Source organism: Bos mutus, chromosome 2 (genome assembly GCF_027580195.1).
Source record: "Bos mutus isolate GX-2022 chromosome 2, NWIPB_WYAK_1.1, whole genome shotgun sequence".
In the NCBI taxonomy this organism is placed as follows: Eukaryota; Metazoa; Chordata; class Mammalia; order Artiodactyla; family Bovidae; genus Bos; species Bos mutus.
In genome coordinates this window covers 23957229-23983418 of record NC_091618.1, presented here as the reverse complement: position 1 = coordinate 23983418, position 26190 = coordinate 23957229, and the positions used below count along the sequence as shown (strand labels likewise).

The window sequence follows — 26190 nt, the reverse complement described above, 5'->3', positions numbered from 1 at the left end:
GGTGGCAAGCCCATGTACCATCAGTGAGGTTAGGCAGGTATAACAGTGGGGACTGTGGAAGTCTGCAGTGCACTTCCCCCACCTTCTGCTGATTCCTGAATGTAGACATGCAGGCCCTCCCTATGTGGCCAGTTCTTACAATTTTCCAAGCAAAGCAAAGCAAAAAAAAAGGGAAATCTAATTTTTATATGAAATCACACAATTGATTCCATTATACAGTGAGGGCCAAACAAAATTTGTATGCAGGCTCAGGGTAGCCTGTGGCACCCAATTTGCAAAGCTGACATGTTGAGTGGATGGTAATACTGTTTCTACTTCTTGGCAGACTACTCTCTCAATCAGATTTATTACCTGATTACTTCTTCTACATATTGTGTGTACATTCATTGTGTGTGTAACTCTAAAAGGTGCTATACTTTTCCACTCTCTGAAGATAACCTTGATTATACAAATCCTGACCCTGCTGATGGTAGCCCACAATTGTTTCATGTATTAGGGTAGGCTCACTGCTGTAATAAACAAGCATAAGAGTTCAGAAAACGAAGATCATGGCATCCGGTCCCATCACTTCATGGGAAATAGATGGGGAAACAGTGGAAACAGTGTCAGACTTTATTTTGGGGGGCTCCAAAATCACTGCAGATGGTGACTGCAGCCATGAAATTAAAAGACGCTTACTCCTTGGAAGGAAATTTATGTCCAACCTAGATAGCATATTCAAAAGCAGAGACATTACTTTGCCAACAAAGGTCAGTCTAGTCAAGGCTATGGTTTTTCCTGCGGTCACGTATGGATGTGAGAGTTGAACTGTGAAGAAGGTTGAGCACCGAAGAATTGATGCTTTTGAACTGTGGTGTTGGAGAAGACTCTTGAGAGTCCCTTGGACTGCAAGGAGATCCAACCAGTCCATTCTGAAGGAGATCAGCCCTGGAATTTCTTTGGAGGGAATGATGCTGAAGCTGAAACTCCAGTACTTTGGTCACCTCATTCGAAGAGTTGACTCATTGGAAAAGGCTCTGATGCTGGGAGGGATTGGGGGCAGGAGGAGAAGGGGACGACAGAGGATGAGATGGCATCACTGACTCGGTGGATGTGAGTCTAAGTGAACTCTGGGAGTTGGTGATGGACAGGGAGGCCTGGCGTGCTGCGATTCATGGGGTTGCAAAGAGTCGGACACGACTGAGCGACTCAACTGAACTGAAGAGTTCAGGGACTTAACATCAGAGAAGTTTATTTCCATCACACATAACAGTACAGTGCGACTGTTCCTGCTTGGTTGGCTTTCCAAACAAAACTTTTTTAGGTTCCTTCCACCTCAGGGCTTTGCCTTCTCTGTATTCTGGCGTATTTTCCTTCAGCTATAAACCGGGAAAGATGAGAGAATGGAGGGTTACACTTGGGAGTGTTTCAATAGCCAGACCTGCACTTGGGCATATGTTACTTGGACCCACATGCCACTGGTTATGATTCCATTATGGAGAAATCAAACTTCAAGAAGGGTGGGAAGTGAAGTCTAGCAGTAAGCCCAGGAGGAAACACGAAATGATTTGGTAAATGAACATCTTGTCTTGACCATATTTTCCAAGCAGTGTTTTGATTTCATCCAGCACTGGTCCTTGACTCAGATCCAAATGGAAGGTTTTATTTCATGCTGCTGCTGCTGCTGCTGCTGCTGCTGCTGCTGCTAAGTGGCTTCAGTCCTGTCTGACTCTGTGAGACCCCATAGACGGCAGCCCACCAGGCTCCACCGTCCCTGGGATTCTCCAGTCAAGAACACTGGAGTGGGTTGCCATTTCCTTCTCCAGTGCATGGGTGAAGGTGAAGTCACTCAGTCATGTCCGACTCTGTGCGACCCCATGGACTGCAGCCTACCAGGCTCCTCTCCGCCATGGAATTTTCCAGGCAAGAGTACTGGAGTGGGGTGCCATTGCCTTCTCCTTTTATTTCATAGTTAGCTATAAAAAAGGTTGAAATGACAAACTTTAACTGAAAGCAGGAAATGTCACATAATTCAGTGATTTTTCTAGATTATTAATCTCTTTTATTCACATTAGCCACAAAATGTATTGCACTTCTGTTCTCTTCTCTCCCCTAAAACACATAAGATATTCCACCTCCAAAATTCAACAACACAACCTTGGTGATTCACTCTTTATCTGTATTCCAAGAGTTGCCCTTCTTTCTGCTCCTATAATGGCATGCTTTATCTAAAGTGCACTCAATATACTTCACTTGTATCATTTAAAAGGGTGAAAAACATGCTTGAATGTCATTAGACTTTTATTTCATACCAGGAAACAAACTCATCAAATACTTTCATGAAGTTTAAGATCTTTGATCAAGACAAGGTTTAATTAAGCAAATGACTAGCACTGGGACCTAATCAAAGCATAGATGTCAATGTAATGATTATTCTTTCCTCTTCTGTATAGTGAATGGTTTAGACTAGCTCAGTTCCACAATCCCATCTAATTCTGACATTCCATCCATTTCAAAGAGCAAGTTCATGAACTTTGTCAGTGGTACATCCAGAATGGGTATGAAAGCTCCCAATTCCTAGTCCATTTTGATGCTCTAAACATAATCAAGACACTTAGTCTTATGGCTCAGAACATCCTTAGCAGTGAGCGATGGCCCACTTGTTTACTCGGAGAGACTGATAGATGAAAATCATATACAGAAATTTTAGAAAGAATAAGCAATTATTTCTATCAATTCAAAAGTTCACAAAAGTTTAACTTATATTTGAATAGCATTTGGATGGCTGCCTCAGAAAAATTCAGTAATTATGCTTGTAAGATTTTGAATACAGAAAGCACAGAGAGCAGAGAGGGTGTAAATAAAATATAAGCACAGGTAACACTCCCTGAATGAGTCTGATTTTTAGTTTATGATTTGTCATTTTTGAGCTTCTTTGCATGTAGGTAAAAATTTAAATTTTCTTGCAACTTAATTTGCTGTCTGCTCTTACATTTTTAATGAAGTATTCAACTAATAGAGGAAGTATGTACACATTTTCTTCACCATTATCATCATATAAGATTAGATATTTTAAGTAGAACATAATTGATTTTATTTTTCTTATTATGTGCCTTTGTTTATTCACTTGTACATCCATTGTTCCACTTTTAGCTTTAATATTATAATTAGCTGAACTGACTCAGTAAAAGATCATTAAAAATACACTTCAAGAAATAAAACTGCTTATTTTTAAAAACATGAAAACATAATCATCATGTACAGATTCTCCAAAATTATTTTATCCTACATAAGGCTTCCCTGGTGGCTCAGATGGTAAAGAATTTGCCCACAATGTGGGAGACCCGGGTTCAATCCCTGGGTCAGGAAGACCCCCTGGAGAAGGGACTGGCAACCCACTCCAGTATTTTTGCCTGGAGAATTCCATGGACAGAGAAGCCTGAAGAGCTACAGTCCATGGGGTCGCAAAGAGTTGGACACAACTGAGCAACTAACACACATACACACATAAGTGAAAGTAATATTTATACTTTTAAAACATTTTTAGTTTTTTTATTAAATGGAAATTAATATTTTACTGCTTCCAATATTGACTGCACTCATTTTCAAAATTACATTTTTATAATTTTAAAATTTATTTTTGTGTCATTCTTAAAAGTATAAAAGCCTAAATTATTTTTAAAACTTAATTTTTGACCATAAACCTCTTATAAGTCCATTATTTTTCTTCACATTTATATAGTCTCAAATTTCACAGATATTTTTCCACAACAGAGTAAAAATGTTTTTTTAAAACTGGAGGCTCCATAAATTCAACAGATTTCTCTCCCTCAAGAAAACTGCATAAAATAGTTTAAATCACTAATAAAGCAGTATGAGAATTATCTTACACTTGCAACTGAGAGTTCCCATAATTCTTCCTCTTCTTCAGCTTAAATGTTTTCTTTACTTCAAATTATTATCAAGTAAACATGCTGGCATCTTTCTACTAAACATCCACTATATGCAAGATTCACATTTTAAATAAGAATAAAATAAGAAGCACAGTTCTTTTCAAAATTAGCGATATCAGGTGTAGCTCATAAAGTTAGTTTTAAGATCATGCTACCAACTACAAAAGCCCACATTAACTCATAGAATTGCAGACAACCTCCATGGAAACACTTAATATTTTCCAAAGGACTGAGGAAAAATTACCACTTTTGAATAATACTATTAGTTAAACAGAGGACATGCCACAGACATGAAAACAATTTGGTCTAATCTAGAAGATAGTTAAATCATAAACATATCATCTCATATTAATCTATTGTTATTAGGAACTGTGCTAGTAAGCTCTGAAGAGATATGCTTACATTACTTATTCTGTAAAGTAGCAAATCAAATGGAGAAGGCAACGGCACCCCAGTCCCGTACTCTTACCTGGAAAATCCCATGGACGGAGGAGCCTGGTAGGCTGCAGTCCATGGGGTCGCACACGTGCAAGAGTCGGACACAACTGAAGCGACTTAGCAGCAGCAGCAGCAAATCAAAGTGGAAGTGAAAAAGTAATAGTAAATTAACACTTTGAAACAAGTAAGTTGTGATGGAAACACAGTGTAAGTTATGCACTGGACAACAGAGACGCAAGGAGATTTAGTCAGTTGGATTCAGTCAATATGTGAGTTTATTCACAAAGAACTGATCAAAAGTAAAAGTACATCTGAATTCCGTATTAAATAGCTGGCTTGAATTCCATTATCAAGTAGTACTATCAAAAAGTCAATCTAATTCGGCCCTGGTTATTACAGTTCTTTCTAGTTTTAGCTTTATGTGACAAAATAGATTATCACCATTGAATACCACAGAACATGGTTGAAGGTCAGGATTTTTTCAAGAGTTAAAATAAGGATTGAAAAAAATTTATTGACCCTCCCTTTGCAAATAATTGGCTTGCTTACTTACATTCCAGAGGATCTAATGAACTTAATGTAAAATTGCAGGGACCATGTGGAAAAGAAATTAAAACGTTTACCAATAAAGTTTACTGATTAATTACAACAGAAAAGTAAAGCTAAACAGAGTTCATGAGTGATGTTTCATGGATACTGTAATACAAATCCTAAAGATGAATTATTAGATGTAGAAGAACAACATGTGTGTATGTTTGAGGGAAAAGCTTTTTATTATTTTAGGAGACTTGATGTGGGAAAAAGTGTGAATTAAAAATTCACTTGACTGGTCATAAGAAATGTCAACTTTACATTTGCTAATAAAAGAAAAGGAGTTAGTAGTTTAAAGAATGATTTACCACACATAAAAAGATCAAATTATCAAAATGTAGGTGAATGGTGAGAAGAAAGCCAGTGGGTGCAGAACAATGAATTCTCTTCTCTCGTTCGCTGTCACGTGCTTATGAAGTTTCTCCTTGGTGGTGATTACATAGAAAATGAAGAGGTTATAAGGACTTCACTAGAAAGTATGAATAGCAATTTCAGACATAAAATCTGATTTTAAAAAATATATATTCATAAAAACACACTCCAATTCCTCATTAAAAAACTCAAAAAAATTTTATTTGGAAGTTTTATACAAGTTTAATATTTATTATCTTTCCTTTCCCTTAGTAGTTTTATTACATTAAATGATATAAAGAAAACATGATTATTTTCACCAAGGTCCATGTAAGACGTACCCAGGATCCCTCAGATTTACCCCAGAGTGCCATATCGTTATGTTCACGTTCCGTGTGTGCTGCAGACATGAAGTTTGAGGAGGCCCATCTACAGTCAGACAGTGTCTGATACAGACTTCTCCAGTGTATGTGTTACATTTGAGAGTGAGGTTCAATCAATACCTTCATCCAAAAGTGGTGAAAAATGACAAACTTCAATCTGACGCCCTACGTGTAAATACATGATTAAGCTGAGGAAGTGTCAGATATTAAGTCTTACAATTTCTTCATAGACTAATCTGAGTTATTTCTGTTTTATGATGGTTCTGTTTGGGAGTCGCTGCATTTTTACTCATGTTCTTCCACTCTTCTCCAGCCATTTCACCCTAAGTATGTCTAGAAAGATCGATTAAAGAGGACATTTTTCTCTCGTGTTGGATTCTCCAACAGCAAGCACACTATTCTCTTAGGAAGAACTCTAGAGGGTCCCTAACCACTGCCACATGATGATATCTGACCTCAAACGGACACTGAAAATGCACGGGTAAGACATCAAAACAGGGCACCAAGACAGAACAGTAGAAGTTAGTTCTCCCTGGAGGGTCTGATCACTTTTATTACCTGGTTATATAGAACTTTCATTTCAGGAAGCATGAGTGTGACATAGTCACAATAATAATAGGCAGCAGCAAATACTTCCTTTGGGAGATGAGGAAAGAAAAAGGAGAAAGGCACATACTACTCAGGCAACAATAATATTCAATGTTCCAAGCAAGCCTAATAAACAGTAAGTCTTCAAATATATTAGATATACATGAAAACATACTGGAAACAAAAATATCTCAAGCAACTAAGGGTACTTGTAACATAAAAGATAATTAAAATAGCAGTATTAATAATTATTATTGCTACCATTATTAATCTTTATTACACTATTTATGATAAGGGAAGTTATAGACACTTTATTTTCAGATGTATCAAAATCTTAATAAATACATAGAGCTTGTAGAAAACACAACCTTATTGGAATGCCCCTCATATTCAATTAAAAGGTAAAATTAAAACCTCGCCTAGATAGCAGCTTCTAAGGCATCAAAAACATTTAAGTTCAGTCATTATCTTCCAATTAAAAATAAAATAAAATTTAAAACAACAATAACAAAAGCACTCAAGTCCTATACTATCTTTGGTTGTTTTCCTTAATTCCAGCCCTGAAAAATTAATGACTTCAGGACATCAAAATCAGATACTCTGTATCTGGATTGAAGTGACAGCACTAAGTGTATTAAAAATGTCTAACATCATGTATGAACTCTGAACTATTAACATGTGAATCACTACACAATTTAAAAAGCTAAACATTTATAAAAAGTATTACAAGATACACTTTACACTTAAAATCATGGATTATAATACAGTTTTCATCCTGTCAGAAGAGGATCAAATGCAACAAAACACTCTGCAACAAATTTATTTAAATTTGCTCAAAAATATGACATGGAGTTAAAGCACTGCAAACATTCAGTCTATTGAACTATGAAGCAGTTTTTTAACATCCAAGCAGTCATATACAGTATAATACAGATATGAATAATGATAAATATATTATGCCAAACAACTTATAATTTTTGCTAGTGAACAAAAAATCCCTTTTAAGCTATTTTTGGCATGGTGCCAGAGGCTCTGTTGTCTAATTAAATTCAAGGCACTGCTTATCTACAGGTTCATAACACGTAGCACTTGGGGTTTTCAAGTAGATGTATGGTTAAAAGGTGGGCTTGTTCATGTATTCTTCCATTGTCTGAAAGAGAACAATAGATTAAAATGATTCCCCCTTAAACCACATCCTTCAGGAGACTGAAAATTTTGAAAATCACTTCATTCTTCTACTCATTTATTATGCCACTGGTGAAAAGAAGCTTTTGTTTGATCGTTTGTGTGTGTTTGGGGGTTTTTTTGACCATACCTCACAGTTTGTAGGATCTTACTTCCATCACCAGGAGCTGAACCCAAGCCCACAGCAGTGAAAGGGCAGAGTCCTACCACTGGATGGCCAGGTAATTTTCAAAAAGAAGTTTTGGGAAGTGTATATGGTCATAAATATTTGCATTCTAATCAAGAAAAGTGGTTCAAAGTTTGAGTGTAATTTATATACACATCTCTATGGCTGGAATTAAATAACTTTCAACAGAGGAAAAGCTAAGTTTGACTGTAAAATCAATGCCTAATAAGAGAAATGCTTAAGCAGCAGCTGCCAAGCTATCACTGTTGACTTCAGAAAAATGCACCTGCTAAAATGACCATGACGACCACTTCCAGGAACAGGTATGAGAGAAATCTGAATGGTATTTGTATGACATACATATCATTGTTGTTTAGTTGCTAAGTCATATCTGAGTCTTTGCAAACCCATGGACTGTAGCCAGCCAGGCTTCTCTGTACATGAGATTTCCCAGGCAAGAATACTGGACTGGGTTGCCATTTCTTTCTCCAGAGGATCTTTCTGGCCAAGGGATTGAACCCACGGCTCCTGCTGCATCTCCTGCACTGCAGGAAGATTCTTTACTGCTGAGCCACTGGGTAAGCCATATGTATCATTACAGATACAGAGTATTTTATTTCCAAGACATAAAGGATAAACAGACCATAATACTTTAAATTTCTTCCATGTATTTTGAAAAGGCTATCCTCCAAAGTATACAAATTATGTTTCTTCATCCTCCTCATCACTTACCAAGTTTGCTAACATGCCACAAGACCATAATTCTTTCCCAGTACTTAAAAAAAAAAGTTTAAATGGATTCACAGTTACAGGCAGAGTTAAAAATTACATTGATGTTGCAAACCCTTTATTATGCATGATGGATGGGCTTCCTCTTCCACTCTGTCCCTGTTATAAACATATACTTATACAACACAGTGACCTCTGGGTTGAATCAGTCAGAGAACTCAAGGGGCCAGCCTTAGGTAATACCCCTACTGCTTCTGTGTAAATCACATACAATCAGTAATGTTCAACCTGGTCTTAAGCTTGAACTCCAGGGGACGCGATTCACACGCACCTGCCGGTGAAGACATCCACCAGCAAGGGCCAAACAGACCAAACCGTGGCTAAGCAAGATTGCTCAGAGGATAGTAGGCTTAGAAATCAGGTTTCTTGTTTCCACCAGCTCTATTTAGAATTCCAGTCCCCCTCTGCTGAAAATACTCACATGTCATCATCCACTTTCTTACAAAGTTATTACACCTCCTGGATGAGCAAGCCCACACCTTAAGACCTCTGCCCTGTATCTCCTCTTATAGCTATTGCCCATATCTTTTTTCAGGAGGGGTGGGGGGCTATGCCTTGTGTGACTTGGGGGACCTCAGATCCCCAACCAGGGATCAAACTCGGGCCCCATGCATTGGGAGCATGTAGTCTTAACCACTGGACCAAAAGGGGAGTCCCAGATATTGTCCATGTCTTTAAACCTGGGCTATCACATTGGCCAGGAGCCCTGACTGTCTCTTGGTACCTAGAGTTTATAGCATTTAACTAGGTATACAGGCCCTTCCCTGGTGGTCCAGTGGCTAAGAGTCTGTGCTCCCAATGTAGGGGGCCCAGATTCAATCCCTGGTCAAGTAACTAAATCCCACATGCCGCAACTAACACCCCCGCACAGGAAGATAAACAAACAAATAAAAATAAATATTAGAAGAGACACAGATGTAAAGAACAGACTTTTGGGCTCTGAGGGAGAAGGTGAGGGTGAGATGATTTGAGAGGTTAGCATTGAAACATGTATATTACCATATGTAAAATAGATGACCAGTGCATGCATGAAGCAGGGCACTCAAAGCCAGTGCCCTGGGACAACCCAGAGGGATGGGGTGGGAGGGACACAGGAGGGGGGTTCAGGATGGGGGACACATGTGCACCTGTGGCTGATTTATGTCGGTGTATGGCAAAAACCACCTCAATATGCAAAGTAATTGTCCTCCAATTAAAATAAATTAATTAGTTAAATAAATAAATATTAAAAGAAATAAAAATTTTAAAATAAAAAAGTACACAAAATTACAAATACAGAGTTGGGTATAAAGTTTAATTAGAATGAGAAAAAATGGGAGTGGATCATAAATTTTCTAAAAAATGTTTAAAAGTCACAAAAGCATATGGGTTTCATCAATTAAATGCCTGACACACTTCTATAATAGCTTACATATTCATTAAATGGCCACAAAGTCATTGCAGCTAAGATACCTTACCTTTGCAAATGTGACCATAGGAGCTTGCAGCCTTGGAAGGGGCCTGGCCCAGGAAACGCCCTGGAGTTGTCACTTCACTGGCCTCACAATTCACTGGTCTCTAGTTACTGGCACTGATTCACACCACTGAGGGAATCAATCTGCTAAAGACTGGCTGCCCTTTAGAACTCTAGCTTTGCTGCTACTCAAGTTACTTAAGCCAATGACATATGTGGTTGGTATTTTCTGGAGCTTGTCCCTTTAAAAGTTGGAATAGACTTTTAGGCCACATAAGCTTAAAGAGCTCTGCCCTGGCCTTTCACAAGGACTAGGGTATCATGGGACTCCAGCTCTCTATCCCGCACAGCAGTGCCTCTTGTGCATTCAGCACTAGGAATCTACATTTTATTGTATTATGGTTTGGTTTAGCTGCCTAATATGTTTGTGCTTTTCAGGGAGACAGTATTGGATTATACCTAGTCAGTTCTCATGAATCCCAACCTACACATACATGGTATCTCATTGCTTGACCTAAGGAGGTACCCTTTGACCCTCCCTTCTTAACTTGCTTTCTAATTCTGTGCTCAGAACATGTTTGTCACCCCCACTGGTGATCCCAAGAGCACCAACCTCTGTGTTTGAGGATCAGTGTATTAAAAAGCAGAGGCATCACTTTGCTGACAAAGGTCTGTATAGTCAAATCTGTGGTTTTTCCATTAGTCATATATGGAGCTGAGAGATGAACCATAAAGAAGGCTGAGCACCAAAGAATTGATGCTTTTGAATTGTGGTGCTGGAGAAGACTTTTGAGAGTACCTTGAATAGCAAGGAGATCACACCAGTCAATCCTAAAGGAAATGAACCCTGAATACTCACTGAAGGACTGATGCTAAAACTGAAGCTCCAACACTTTGGCCACCCAATGCAAAGAACCAACTCATTGGAAAAGACCCTGATGCTGGGAAAGACTGCAGGCAAAAGAAGAAGCGAGTGGCAGAGGATGAAATGGTCAGATAGCATCACTGACTCAATCGACATGATTTTGAACAAACTCTGGCAGAGAGTGGAAGACAGAGGTGCCTGGCATGCTACAGTCTATGAGGTTGCAGAGTCAGATACAACTTAGTGACTGAACAACAATATCATCTTCTTCCTTTCAGAGTGTCCTTTTTCTTCTAATCATTTTGTACCAGTGTCTACAGGTACCTTCAAAATAAGGTACCTCTTAAAGTCATCCCAACCAGTTAATCTCTTCCATCATTCCATATTTTCAATGTCTAGCCCCAGTACACTCAGAATAAGCTTTGAGAATTTAGAGGTTTAAGACTATGCATTTTCTCACTAAAAACAAAAAGACAGTCTTTTTATTCTAAAAAACTTTTATTGGGTAGGGGTCAGGGAAAAGTCCAGGGCTACTTTGAGATGTTCAGTTGTACTAAAAGTAAAGGAATATTACAAAGGCCTCCCTTAGACATCAGCAAGTACAAATACATGCTTAGGTCCAAAAGACAGGGAAAAAAGAAAGCAATAATTTTTTCTCTTTATCCAATTATATTACATGTGTCTATTCATGCTCAGTGGCTCTGACCAGATACACAAAGCAAACCATACATACACAGTCAATTTTTCAACCAGCTCCTCAAATGTTCACGGACTTAGCTGAAGTACCAGATCCCAAGAGAACACTGGTGACTCTGTTTCTATTTGGCAGGTGTTGCTAATTCATTGAGAGTTTTAGAGGACAGTCATGATACTCCCTGCTCACAAGCCGGCTAAATGGGGGGCCCCCTGAGACCTACCTATCAAGACCTTCCACTCAATAACCAGGGATATGAACAACCAATCAATGTTTCATTGTGAAGGGTCTCTCTCTTGAAATAGCAGACATTCCCTGCTTCCCAGATTTAACTGGAACAAGAAGCACCATACAACCTGCAAGCCCTTTAAAACTATTTCCTATGGAGGGGAAACTCAAAATAACCTAGGGGTATCTTGGCCCTAATTCAAGAGGCTTTAATTACTGAAGTTCCAAAGACCTTGTTAAATGCCTGTTTCTCCTATAAGGTGATTCCACAGTAAGGGCCCTGAGGACAGAATTATAAATAACTCCCTGGCATATTTAAGAAAGGTTGTTCTGTGGAATTTCCAAACCAGTGATTTCTCAAGTACCTTGTAAAATACCCTTCCTGTGGCATTTGGGGAAAGCCAAATGAACATCAGAAAGTTTAAATGCATTTTTTGAGGTGATAACACATCTAGAAATAAATGCAGCAGGTTCCTAATAGGCAAGCAGAGAGGCTCAGGGGTACCCTGTATCTTTCTCAGTATCCATTCACCTGAGGACTGGTTCCCTGGATGGGCAGGAGCAAGTCATCAGCTCAAAGATGTGCCAAAACCGTTATTTGGAAGTCATTCCTAATGTTGTTTTACTAACTCAAGCAGGCTCTTATTTTCAAACAGCAGCAAGAATGGCTTTACCACCAATTTCTAAAAGATACTTTGTAGTGCTCTAAGATGTTGTGACCTGCTGTCATGAAAACAGAAAGACAGATAGACTCAACGATGCTGTGAGAAGAAGAACCTAGACGTGGCAGAGCAGGCATGGAAGCCAGGCCCTCAAAGGTATGCTGGATCAGGGGTTAGGCAGATCATCTCATTTGGGAGGGCAAAGGTCAGTGCAGTGAAGCACTCTTTTCTCATAGTGACTGTGGGCTAATGTAGATAAGTTCCCTTATTAGGGATGATGGAAATCCAGACTGGATCTATAAGAAAAGCCCCATAGTATTTTATATAAGTATCACAGAGTCAGGAGCATAACCAAATGGATGCTTCAGGGCCCATTTATTCCTTGACAGCAAGCTACAGAATTCCCAATTTATTTATGCAAATAGGAACACACACACACAGCCTCTCCAGGAAGGTAGGAAATTTTAATTAAAATGATAAATGCCACTTTCAGTAATAAAGCTCTAGTAACCTTGGCAAATAGAATAACGATGTTATTCTTCTTTCCCAGGGCAACACGGGTATTTTAATGCAAGTCTTTTTATACCTCCCATAAAATTATTCTTGAAAAGAATAGCACCAAGTATTTAATATCTTTTTGAGAGGGAGGGATCCTCACTGATAAGGTCGAACATGAAAAGCAAAGACTCTGGAGCCCAAGTGCCTGGGTTCAAATCTCTATTCCACGATTACTAGCTCTGTGACATTGAGCAATCATTAAACTTCTCTGTATCTCAGCTTATTCATCTTTAAAATGAGGCTAGAGAATTTCCTAGTGGTCCAATGGTTAGAACTCTGTGGTCTCACTGCTGAGTGCCTACATTGTGATGCCTGGTCAGGGAACTAAGATCCCACAAGCTGTGGCAGAGCCAAAAAAATAAATAAATAAAAGCGGGTAACAATATACCTCTTAGAATTGCAGTGATAATTAAATAAGTTAATACATGTGACTTACCTAGAAACTATACCCAGCACAAAGTAGACAGTAAGTGTCAGCTAATACATCGCCGCCACCACCGTCTTTTCCCAGGGCACGAGAAAAGGTGTACTGACCTCCTGTAACATATCAGAATCCTCAATGGCTTTGACAGCAGATTTCTTGGATGTTTCCTGAATTTCTCCACCGATGATAAACTCATCCAGGATAAAATAAGCCTTTTCAAAATTAAAGATAATATCTAGCTCACAGACCTGGTAAGACAAAAGGAAATGTGTTGATAAACTTGCAGCAGTATCAGGGGAAACACGTGCCAGGGATTCAAGCTTTGCAACGGTGACACCCATGTGGCACACCAAAGATAAAAACATCAGATGGTATTTTTAAGGCCAGAAAAGCAGAACTAGGGGAATCCGAGCCCTGAAAAAAAAATAAAACCACATTCTATTAAAGCAGAGCATGTCCACAGATAATACTGTTTAATGTCACAACAAGAAATTCGAGGCTCAGTCGAGGTGGGGAGCTGCTCAGTTCCTCCTTCCATCAGCACAGATAAAAGCTGAGTCCTCGCTGACTTCAGTCATGAGGGCAGTTTCGTTGCTCCTGATCACTGGTCTGTAAGTTTGGCTCCTAGCTTTAGAACTCTCAGAAGCTCATTCTTCAGAGGCAAATTAGCTCAATTGTGCTAATTTTTCTCAAAACTATGTCTCAAAAAAGTGGTTCTCAAACTTCAGAGTGTGACCCAATCACCCAGAATGCTCACTGCAACACACACTACTAGGCCCCACCTCTGGAGTTTCCGATTCAGTAGGTTAAAGCCTGAGAGACTAAATGTCTAACGGGAGCCCAAGTGAGGCTAATGACGCTGGTGTGGGGACCACACGTGGAGAACCACTGCCACTGTCACAGACCAATGCAGAGGCTGATAGATTTGGTTACACGTAGCAAGTAGCAAGAGCATAATCCAAATAAGGCTCACTTCCAATGCTTCCACCAGCCAGCCAGTGAGGCCCCATCCCTCCCATTTCCCTTCCCACATAGTCCTCAACTCTCCCTTTCCATACCCTCCAGAATGTCTGCTCACCGAAAGCTTTCAGGCCTCTCTCACCTTCACTGCTCAACAGCACTGATACACTTCGCCAATCCCCTGCTTGAAAATCTCCTCTTGATGGCTGCCTGATGCTGCCAATACGACTCAATGCCTGCTTTCCTCCTCCATCTCTGAGGATTCTTTCCAGGCTCCTTGGATGATTTATCTCTCCCTGAACCTTGCATTCATTTAAAAAGTATTTAAAAATGCTTGAGACACATCAACAGACAAAGCAAAAAAATCTCTATCCTGCTGCTGCTGCTGCTAAGTCACTTCAGTCGTGTCCGACTCTGTGCGACCCCACAGACGGCAGCCCACCAGACTCCCCCGTCCCTGGGATTCTCCAGGCAAGAACACTGGAGTGGATTGCCATTTCCTTCTCCAATGCATGAAAGTGAAAAGTGAAAGGGAAGTCGCGCAGTCGTGTACGACTCTTCGCGACCCCATGGACTGCAGCCTGCCAGGCTCCTCTGTCCGTGGGATTTTCCAGGCAAGAGTACTGGAGTGGGGTCCAATTGCCTTCTCTGATGCTCACATCCTAGGGACCTGCTTTCCTCTTAAAGACTAATGTTTCTCAAGAGAGCCTCTTTGGGACACATACATTCACCTGGATGATCTCATTGACCCTCTGCAGCTGTGTCTTGCATGCAGGTAACAGCAAACTGAGATGCCTGGGCCTGATCTCTCTCAGCAGTGCTCCTCCAGTATCTTTACCCACTAACCAGACATCTCTTCCTCCATATTCCTCCATCCAAGTCTCTGAATCCCAAACTGAAGTCAAGCATATTCCTTTCCCTTTAGTCCCTACTTTGCTTAGTAGCTGCAACCTCTATCTAACAGCTCAATCTCATTTATTCTACATTTATTCCATTCCCCCTCCCTCTCCCTTTTCTCCCTCCCTTGGTCTCATCCCTCTCAATTTGATCACCAACTCCTATGGATTCCATCTTGTACATAAGCTCATAACCCTTCCATTCTTGCATATTTTCACTGCTGTTGCTCAGACCTGCACTATCTCATGCTTAGGACACAAGAGAGTGCATCCTAGAAGGAGTGACCTTCTCGGTGGTGTCTGTGCCCACAAGAGGCCAACGACCACTAATGTTTTGCTAAAGTGCTCATCTAGCTCCTTTCCTGTGTGAGGTCTTCTGTCCAGGACAGTCTGAATTGCTCAGCATGGCATATAGGAATCTCTCCAGCCTGGCCTGGGGCTTGCTCGCTGGCTTCCCGTGCTGGCACCCACCCCATGCTACAGCTACGCATTCTACAAACTCACCCTGTTCTTTCCTGCCTTTGCTCTTTGCACATTCCAGAAATTCCTGGAACATTCTCTAAATGTCCTTTTCTTTATTCTGCTGACAAAATCAAGCTCATTTTCCAAAGGCAAATTCAAAAGTTATGAGTAAAATGATTCCCCCAAATCCTCATTTCTCCCTTTGAGGTTTTTGCATCACTTCCTGTATGTTCTCTCTTACATCTTGTGTGACTGAGTATACACTTACTTATCAATCACTTCCCCTTGTCCTGTGAGCTCAGGCATAGATCTTGCCTTAGTCATCCTTGTGTCTCTGGAACCTGGCACATAGTAGGATGCAATAAATGTCTGCAGCATGAATGAATGAATCAGCCATGATACAGGCCTTGCTTTTATGCTGCTGGGGACTAATGGCTTCCCAGATCTACAGTCCTCCGATTTTTATGACTTTACATAAAACGGATATCAATATTTTAACAAATTGCTCTATATATTTATGCTTTAGGTCAATAAACTTGCAGACTCTCCATCTGAACCTAGAAGCATAAGAACAAATAAGTACAAAATCACTATAATATATGGCCAGCTCAGATAAATTAACCTAACTAATCTGCAAACATTATGGTCTCTTCATTCGTTAGAAAATATCATCAATTCAACAAGTGTGGGACTTCCCTGGTCCAGTGGTTAAGACTCCACACTCCCAGTGCAGGGGGCCAGGTTCCATCTTTGGTTGGGGACAGTCTCACATGCCACATGGTGTGGCCCAACAAAAGAAAAAGAAAAAAGAAATCAACAACTGTGTGTGTGTAACACACACATCTAAGTTCCCTCTCCCTACAGGGTCTGGCTCTTTGTCTCTTTCCCTCTCTCTGTCTTTCGACACATATACACAAACATATATATATATATATATGCATATATGTATAGTTTAAAATGAGAATCTGTTCCCTGGGACATAATACTATAATCTAGGATTTCCCCAGACCGTTAGGGTTTCCTCTTAAGAACAACCATCAGAAAAAAGATGGCATTACAAAAGTACATGTTTTCAGCTTATAAACCTATTCTTTTATTTCTAGAACACTTTTACTCCAGGAATTTGAATGACAATGGAACCAAGTTTCTCAGGCAAAAATGTGGAAAGATCAGAGTATAGGTTAAAAGTAGAGCCCTGGACTGGGGATAATATTTACAGCATACATAATAGAAAGGGAAGTACACTATCCAAGATATAGAAAGTGAAGTAAAAGTTGCTCAGTCGTGTCTGACTCTTTGAGACCCCATGGACTATACAGTCCATGGAACTCTCCAGGCCAGAATACTCAAGTGGGTAGCCTTTCCCTTCTCCAGGGGATCTTCCCAACCCAGGGATCAAACCCAGGTTTCCTGCCTTGTAGGCAGATTCTTTACCAGCTGAGCCACAAGGAAAGCCCAAGATATAGAAAGAATTCTTGCAGATCCCTAAGATAAATACCACAGCATAAAAAATCAAATAAAGGCTGTCAAGAAGCAATTAATAGACAAGGCAAGAAATGGAAAAGGCCAATACACATCCAATGACACACACAGCCTCACTAGTTATCAGAAAAATGCAAACTGAATTAATGACCATCTGACTATTATGAAGAGAGAATACCCATTGCTGTTAGGTGTATGGATAAACAAACTCACACTCACTGTTGGTGGGATTTATAAACTTTACAAGCCATTTTGAAGGCTCAAATTGTAGTGTCCATCAATTTCAAAAGTACAAATCCTTTGACCCAATAATTCTTTGACCCAATAAAAGAATTTATTCCTATGCTATACCCAAACTAATGCACAATAATATGTATTAACAATAAGGATGACAGTAGCATCATTTGTAATAACAACTGGAAGCAACTCAAAGTACAGCCATAATAGAATTGCTTAAATAAAGTATGGTCTACCCCTACTTGGTATTGTATTATATACCATGGAAATTCTATGTTTAAGTTGGAAAGAGTAAAGTAGATTTCCATGGATAGGCATGGAAACAGTTTCTAAGACAGGCTAGTAAGAGGAATGACAGAAAGTTGCAGAATAATATGCATAATGCAATCCCATTTTTTTTTTTAAAAACTGTATACATCTAGGATACATAAAAAATTACAATTTTAAACAATATAGATAAACAGGAAGAAAGCACCATAGATTAGACATTCATGCACATCAAAGAAGGTACAAGAAGTAAGCAGTTACCAGAGGTCAGAAGAGGCGGGAGGTCAGGAGTTACAGTAGCAAGAGCTGGGGAACCCCAGAGTTCAAGGCAGGTGTAGACCAGGAGTCGAGGACAGACAGGAACCTCATTAGGAGAAACCAGCAACCAGAATCCTGTGAAGTGAACTTGACAGATACTAATGCAAGTCCTCTGGGAACGTCTCATACCCCACTCTCCAGTCTCCGAGCAGCAACTATCCCCAAGGCTATTGACTTCACCAGCAGCCACAAGGCAATTAATTTAGTGCGCCAAGTTGCAAGGGATGGGATAAGGTCAGGTGACAGGCAAAGCCAGATACTCACAACACCCACGTACACACATACATGCACACTTTGATTATACAGTTACTAGTTCATAAGGAACTTGTGATGTGCTGCACAAGTTCTATCCGCCTTAGAAAGAATGTTACAAATGAGCAAGACTCATATACAGCAATTCCAAAATACTATTCGCAATTCTTTGAATCTAACCCCAAAGGGTTATTGTACCTGAGAGTAAGACGAGAACTTAAGATCTAATGCAGATTTTTTCAGCTACTATCTAATTACTCAGACATTACTTCTAATTCTACCTTCAGGGTGCTGCCCCACTATATCAGAAATACACCCTTGATGCTCAAATGAGTGCCCTCCATTTTATGCAAAAGCACATGGCTTCTGTGTTAATAAACACATGAGCCCCTTTCCTTATCTTTTCTCATTTTTTTCATGTCTCTGTATTCTGGAAGAAAGCTTATAAAAGGAAGAAGCAGTGGTCATTTAATGTTCTCTTTGATCCCCTAGCCTTGTGCTTGACTATGATTTTCCTGTAATTTGGCTTGAGGGACTTCCATTATAGCAGAACACATGATGTAGGGAGAGTATCAATAATTAAATCCTTTTGGATAGACTCTAAGAAGGACCTTCCTTTACTGAATTCTGTTCTAAAGAAAATACAAAAAGTTCAAGCTACATACAGCCAGTACATAAGTGTATATATAAAACAATAATGCCAAGCATAGAGGACACAGCAACTGACAGTTTACAAAGTACTGTCAATTACACTATAGCTCTGATCCTCACAATAGCCCCCATGAGCTTTAGCAAAGTAAATATTTCTATTAAACTTTGTGCATATCATTTTTCTTATCTGTGAATCAATGATGAGCCAAATTATGGGTCTGGTTGAGAGAGCCGGCTGACACGAGGGTCCAGGAGGACATATAGCATCCCTCTGCTGACAACAGGAAAACTCCCTAAATCAAGATCAAACCTCTCTGGGACAGCAACATCCACACCATCAGTAAAATCTCATGTGGCAGCCCATAATGGGAAATTGGCAGGTGTCTAAATCCTCAATCTGACCCTTATCTCTTGACCCTAAGAGGCATTGCCGCTTAGCTTCTATAAATTGGGCTTCATGCTACTTAAGGAAGACCAAAAGATTAACTAGTTAATCCCTATAAATCTCCTGGGAATTGAAAAGTGCTAAAAGAAAAAAAAAATACATAACTTAAATAAGTAGCCTGAGATTTTGATTCATCTGTCACAGGAAGGTAATATTTTCTAGGGTTATGAGAAGCTCAGTACAGGTATTTTTCTGGGAGAGTGTAAGGGTAAAATTCAAAGAAACCTTCAGTATTAACACAGAGGAAAAGACGACCAAAGAGAAATATATTACACCTGAGATGATGTCATGAGACTCAGTATTGCTGGGTTTATTCATCACAGTTAATTAATAAAAACCAAACACCTACTGGGCACAGAGCCTTAAGCTGCTCTTAGCTTAATGAAAGATTCATTGAATTTTTTTAGTGCATTAAATTTTGGTCCATGACAAAGACAGGGCTTCTAAAGGTATGCCAAAATAGAATGAAAAATTAATGTCGGAGAAATTGGAATGCATTCTGATTCTGCTTATCCTTTAACTGGGTTTAGAATAAGTGAAGGTGATTCAAATTCCCTTGAGAAAGCAACGTGTTCTGAAATATCTGATATTTGGTCAAATAAGATTGAGATTCAATCCCAATTCACATTATCACTGTTGGATACATCTAAGAAAACACAACAGGTCCCACCACAGTGCAGAAATGAGGGGGAGAAGGCAGGTTATGGGAAACTCTGAGCCTCAGGAGAACTCTCTTGCAAAAGGCCAAGTCGGCAGTTTATTTCAAAAGAAAGTACTGCGATGTCAGAATTCATTTGAATAACTGAAAGCACAAAATTAAATAAACTCAAGTTTGAAAACATGTCATTAAATACTTGGAAATATCTCTTTAAAAAATGAAAATAAACTTGGTTAACCAGGAGAGAGCAAAAGAAAAATGGTCTGTCTTATCACTTCTAAACACTGACCAACAAACTGAAATTTCTGAAGCAATATTTAGGTCTTATAACACCATTTACAAAGGAAAAAAAAAAAAAGGAAGAATCATAGACAGAAAGGAAGGGAGGGAGGGCAAATTAATCTGGAAAACTTCCAAGTACTCATCTTTGTGAAAACTGTTGCAACAAATCTTATAAAACCTTAACCAGTACCTCTAATGCTATTCATTCCGTTATATAGAATACACTACAGAAAACTCTTATGGAAGCAAATTCTCCTAACAGTACTTAAAAATCTTCAGTGAACAAGGGAGTGGGGAAGAGAGTATTACTGAGAAGGACACATTTTCCTAGTCCACTAATTCATTTCTTGAGACTGCGAACTAAATAAAAAGTTTCCAGAACATTTGCTATAACTTGGCCCAGAGCTGGTTCCAAGTGTTGGAAAAAACAAACACGTAAGTCCCTGGTCATGATCTCTGGAGACTCGCAATCTGGTGTCAGGCAAATGCTGTACAAGTTGAGGATAATACAAGGCTGTTCCATGTTGCTGGAGCACTGGATATGCCACGGATAAAAAGACAGAAAAGTGAGAAGGTTGGAGAAGTGGGTCTGGGATCGATGTGCAGAACAAGGAAATGCAGGGCTAAGAAATTTGAATTTTATCCATTAAAGCTGGAGGAAAGTGACTGAGCAGGCATGTCATCTGAGATCTGTGCCTTGGAAGGATGGTGATAATGAACAAGCCAGAAAAGGGAAGCAGAGATGAGCCCAGAAACAGAAAGGGGCAGAGAGGAGGGTTAAAAAAAAAAGCAAAACTGTAATACCAGTGAGAGTGAAACAAGGAGATAAGTTTCAGTTCAATTTGAATAGACGGAGGGAGACTTAACTAAAGAGTGGAGAAAGATGTAAGAAACACTGTCCTTTTGCACTGAAAGATCCTGGGACATAATAATGCTAATCACAAGACTGAAGAGGTTTTCAGAAGATGATTTTAGTCCTTGTCACATTAAGGCTGAGATGACCACGAAGAAGCCCAGTGAAGACCGTCACCAGCAAAGGGAGGAAGAGTCACCTGGTGATGGGTTTCCAGGACAGAAAGTCTGGTAAACACACAGGAGAGGAAAAACAGCCAAGAGGGCATTTCAAAGGCAGGAGGAGGGAGGGAGCTGGGGAAGAAATCAAGTTGGGGTCTTGAGAAACACATGTTGAGAGTCAGCAGAACTCAGGGTCAGGGTGAGATAGAGAGGAGCTGATTTAAAGACAGGGTTGTGATGAGCAAGGGTGCAGGGCTGCAGAGACGTGAAGGCAGGTGAAGAGTAAAGAATCATCACTGGCGTTGACCACTAAGATTTCCTTGGAGGAGTAAAAGTGAAGTCAAGCCATTAGCTGCCACAAAGCAAACAAGTTCTGGCATAAGGGCAGCTCTGAGAGTATGTTACTAGGAGGTAAATGCATGGAGGCTGGATAGCAATGTGAAGGGAAAGGATTCTGGTCTTCTTTCTTTACTTGTCTTACATACAAACAATATTAAAAAACACTTGGGTGTTTAGTGAAAGAAAGCAGCGAGTGTATCGTGTCCAAGTCTTTGTGACCCCACAAACTGTAGCACACCAGGCCCCAGGCTCCTCTGTCAGTGGAATTCTCTAAGCAAGAATACTAGAGTGGGTTGCCATTTCCTTCCAGAGGATCTTCCCGACTCAGGGATTGAATCCAGGTCTCCTACATTGTAGGCAGATTCTTTACCATCTGAGCTACCAGGGAAGCCCCCCAAAAAAAGAAACCAGAGAGGGGATTAAAAAGTCATAACAGAAAAGAGAAGACAGTCCATGGAGATGAAGGGACAAAATATTAAGGAATCCTTCACAACTAAATTCTAGTTCATGAAAGCAAGGTGTCTAGTTGTGGCTCGGGCCTGGAGATACACACGCCACCTGCTTCTGATAAGCTTTGGACCTTCCATTTACTAAGAATTATGGGAAGTAGGGAAAGCCTTCTGGTCCTTGGTACAAGCACAGTTCATACCTTAGACTTGACAGAGAGAGAGAAGAAATGTGATGACAGACTTAGAACTGAAGTCAAAGTTGGGGTGGAGACCAACTCATTCTAAATACCAGGACACCACTTACATTTCCAAAGTATTTGTCCAGCAACTCCACATAACGATGCACAATCTCTAGGGTCAAGAGCTCATTGTCCTGATTTTCTACTGCACAGCAAAAATATAAACTAGCATACCTTGAAAAGGAAAAAAAAAAAAGATAACGTAAAATAGGATGACACATTATACAACCTGACGATGGTTTTTCCTATGAATATGCAGTTACCTCCTCCTCTCCAGGCAGTCTCCCTGTTCACATTCAAAAGGGAAACATCATTCACCACATTCGATACCCTCCCAAAATGTAAAGCAGCATATAGAAAAAACACGGTGGTGACTGGATCATTTCTGTTCATTATGTGAAAGATCCTCAACGAAACTGTACCTTGAGGTGCTGTGATCAGGGGACAGAGTCCTTTAACCGGGTCTGTTCATGCTTCTTTGGATGGTGAGTTGTCCTGTCTAAAGTCCAAACCCCTGACCAAGGGGCCCAGGGGCCCACATTGCCCACCCTCTCACCTCACACTGTACTACAGTATATCCCATCCTCAGCTTGTCAGGTCCTCCCTCCCATGTGTGTTTCTTCTGCCTAGAATACTCCTCCCCTCCCCATTCATGGGGCTCACTCCTACTTCTCCTGTAGCTCTGAGCGTGGATGTCCTTGCCTTGGATGCCCCTGTCATGCATTGCTGTGCCTCCCCTTCCCCCAAAGAGTGTCTAGCACCATTCACTCTGTGTTTCATGGCCTGTCTCTCTCCGACCAAATCAGTGGCTTCCCAAAGGCAAGTACTGAGTCTGCCTTGTTCACTGTTGTTCATCCAGTAGCTGTACACAGTAGCTGTTGAGGAAACTGCTGAAGTCTATTCTTCATGTAACAGTTTAAATCACAACGGAACCCAAAGTTGTAAAAACCAGCAGGCAGAGAGAAGCAAGTATTCCCTTTTGCCTTTCCATCCCTGGGATGCTTATTACTGTAAGGTGCCTTCACTTACATCTCTCATGATGCTCATATGAGAAGCTTTGACACAGGGCCCAGCAGAAAAAGCTTTGCCCAGGCACTTACTGGTAATTTACTCCATTAAATATAGCCTTCAATGTTACCCTTGTCTTTCCCCTTCTGATTTTGTAAACATCCCTTATGAGAGCCCTTCTAATGTGCATTTTGCTTCTGCAGGGTCAGATCAATTATGTTCTGATCCTGGCTTAGGCATCAGTTATCTGGGTCTTTATGGGCAAATAACTTAACCTCTCAAGGCCTCAGTTTCCTGATCTAGAAATTGAGGTCCCTTTCTAGTATGGTCATGCCATGGCAACCAGGTGCAGCAATGAGAAGATATAAAGGCTTTAAAGTCAGAAAAAAAAATCTGGATTTTTCTGCCAGTTACCATTGAATTATTGCAACTGGGGATTAATTAGATTACTTACTTAAATTTTCTGTAACTTCAGTTTCCTCATCTGCAAATGTGAATAACAAAGAGCTTCTCATCTTTCTTCTGCATTAACCTTTTTTTCTATAGCATGTTACTAACTGAAACTGTTTTGTTTACTTAATAGGTGAATATGTTCCAAGAGACCAGGAATGCTCTGTCATTCTCTACTGCATCTACAGTCATTGGAATAGTGTTGGAAATATAACAGATGCCCAGAAGATATTTCTTGAATGTATGCATACCTTATCAACACATAAATTATCTTAAATAAGTATCTAGAATCCATCCTAGTACATGGAAAACCATTCAATAAGTGAGAGTTCTCTTCTGTTTAGTCTACTGGTACAAACATTTGGGCTTCAGCCTTCAACGGTTACAGTAAATGATGGAATTGGTGTTGCAATCTAAAATGCTTAGGATTAAACAAACCAAACAGTAATGAGAAATTCAGTTCTCAAAAAGTTACTCACACCTTTTATAAACAAGTTTTAGCTCCTTCCAGTCAACAAAACTGCTTGTTCTCTGACCACGGGAAAGAATAATCTGAACAATTTCGCGCGTGATCTTTTTCCTTTCCTTGTCAGGGAGAGTAGTGTACCATTTCTGCAGCCGTAACTTCCCTTGTCGACTGAAGAGCAATATGAAATGTATCTAGAACAAATAAAGGACAGAAAATAAATGGAATTTGGACAGATAAATCATTCTACCATAGATATTAAAATTAAGCAGCAGGGTTTTCAAAGGATTATAAGTTGGAAAAGAGGAAAAATATTTACAGTATGAAAACTATCCCATCTGGAAATGACATTTAACCCAAAAAGAACAAAGAAATGTATACAGTGCAAACATAGCTTATTTATACTACAGGAGAGAGATAGTTTCTCTTAATTCATTTTATGAGTCACAAACTCATTATAGAGATATATCATCTCTCCATTTCTCCCACCTCCCCAATCCTTGCAACTACTGTTCTACTCTCTGCTTCTATGAGTTTGATGTTTCTAGATTCCACATATAAGTAACCCCATGCAGTATCTGTCTTTCTGTGCCTGGCTTATTTCACTTAACATGATGTCTTCTAGGTTCACCCATGTTGTTACAAATTACAGGATTTTCTTCTTTTGCAAGGCAGAATAATATTCCATTGTATGTATATGTATGTATGTATGCATATACACACACCATACTTTCTTTACCCATTCATTTGACAATGGACACAGGTTGATTCCATATTTGGGCTACTGTCAATAATGCTGCAAGGAACATGGGGGTGCAGTTACCTCTTTGAGAAACTGATCGCCTTTCCATTACAAACATAGCCAGATGTGGCATTTCCCTCAGAACTATACCTAGAAGTAACTATCATACTCTAGGACCTCCACACTATTTTTCATGATGGCTGTACCTATGGACATTCCCACCAGCTGTGTGCAAGGGCTCCCCTTTCTTCACACCCTCACCAACACTTCTCATCTCTTGTCATTTTGATAACAGACATTCTAACAGGTATAAGGTGATATCTCATTGTTCTTTTGATTGACATTTCCCTAATGATTAGTGATATTGAGCATCTTTTCATATACCTAGTGGACATCTACATATCTCCTTTGGAAGTATGTCTCTTCAAGTCCTCTGCCCATTTTTTAATCAGGTTATTTTTTCCTTGCTATTGACTGGTTTGAATTCCTTGCAGATTGGAGGTATTAACCTCTTAACAGATGTACGATTTGTAAAGATTTTCTTCCATCCCATAAGTTGTCTCTTTACTTTGTTGTCTCATTTGCTGTGCAGAGGCTTTGTACAGAGTTTGATGCAATCCCATTTGTCTATTTTTGCCTCTGTTGCCTATGCTTTTAGAGTCATATCCAAAATATCATTGGCCAAACCAATGTCACTGTCAAGAAATATTTTCTGTATGTTTTCTTCTAGTAGTTTTACAGTTTAACAGTTTCAGGCCTTACATTTAAGACTTTTAAGACCATTCTAAGTTGGTTGTTGTATGTGAAGTGAGAAGAGGGTCCAATTTCATTCTTCTGTATGTGGATGTTAGTTTTCCTAACCATTTACTAAAGAAACTGTCCTTTCTCCATTGGGTGTTCTTGGCACCTTTCTCAAACTAAGTTTCAAATGTAAGTTCTTTGAGGATTATTTGGCTGAGACATTTAGAATCAAATTATCTTTGGCATCACAATAAATATTTAACAATTTAGATAGTGTTGACCACATTAGGGAGAAGCCTGATTTTATTTTCAATTAAGTTTCAAAATGTGTATTTGAAATGCATGTTCCCATTTCAGTGAATTTTAAAAGTTTTAAATGAATAGAAGACACTGTGATATGTAGAAACGTACTGTGGAACCTGGCGGGTATCAAAGATTTGTTTTTCAGAAATTTTCAGATGATATAATCTTCATTTTATAAGAGATTAAGTTTTCTCAGTCTACAGTATGAAAAGATCAATTCCA

At 39.6% G+C, this 26190-nt stretch overlaps 1 protein-coding gene across 1 annotated transcript in view; it reads right to left on the bottom strand.

The window, feature by feature from the left end:
• Positions 1-4664: 4664 nt before the first annotated feature.
• The window catches only part of AP1S3 (adaptor related protein complex 1 subunit sigma 3), a 67716-nt gene continuing 46190 nt past the window's right edge, over positions 4665-26190 (bottom strand). Inside the window, exons 2-5 of the mRNA XM_070385922.1 lie at positions 24198-24376; positions 22324-22432; positions 13418-13555; positions 4665-7433 (exon numbers count right to left, since the gene is read on the bottom strand). Of these exons, the coding sequence (XP_070242023.1) occupies positions 7398-7433; positions 13418-13555; positions 22324-22432; positions 24198-24376 (462 nt within the window). The 3' untranslated portion in view covers positions 4665-7397. The remainder of the gene's footprint in view (positions 7434-13417; positions 13556-22323; positions 22433-24197; positions 24377-26190) is intronic.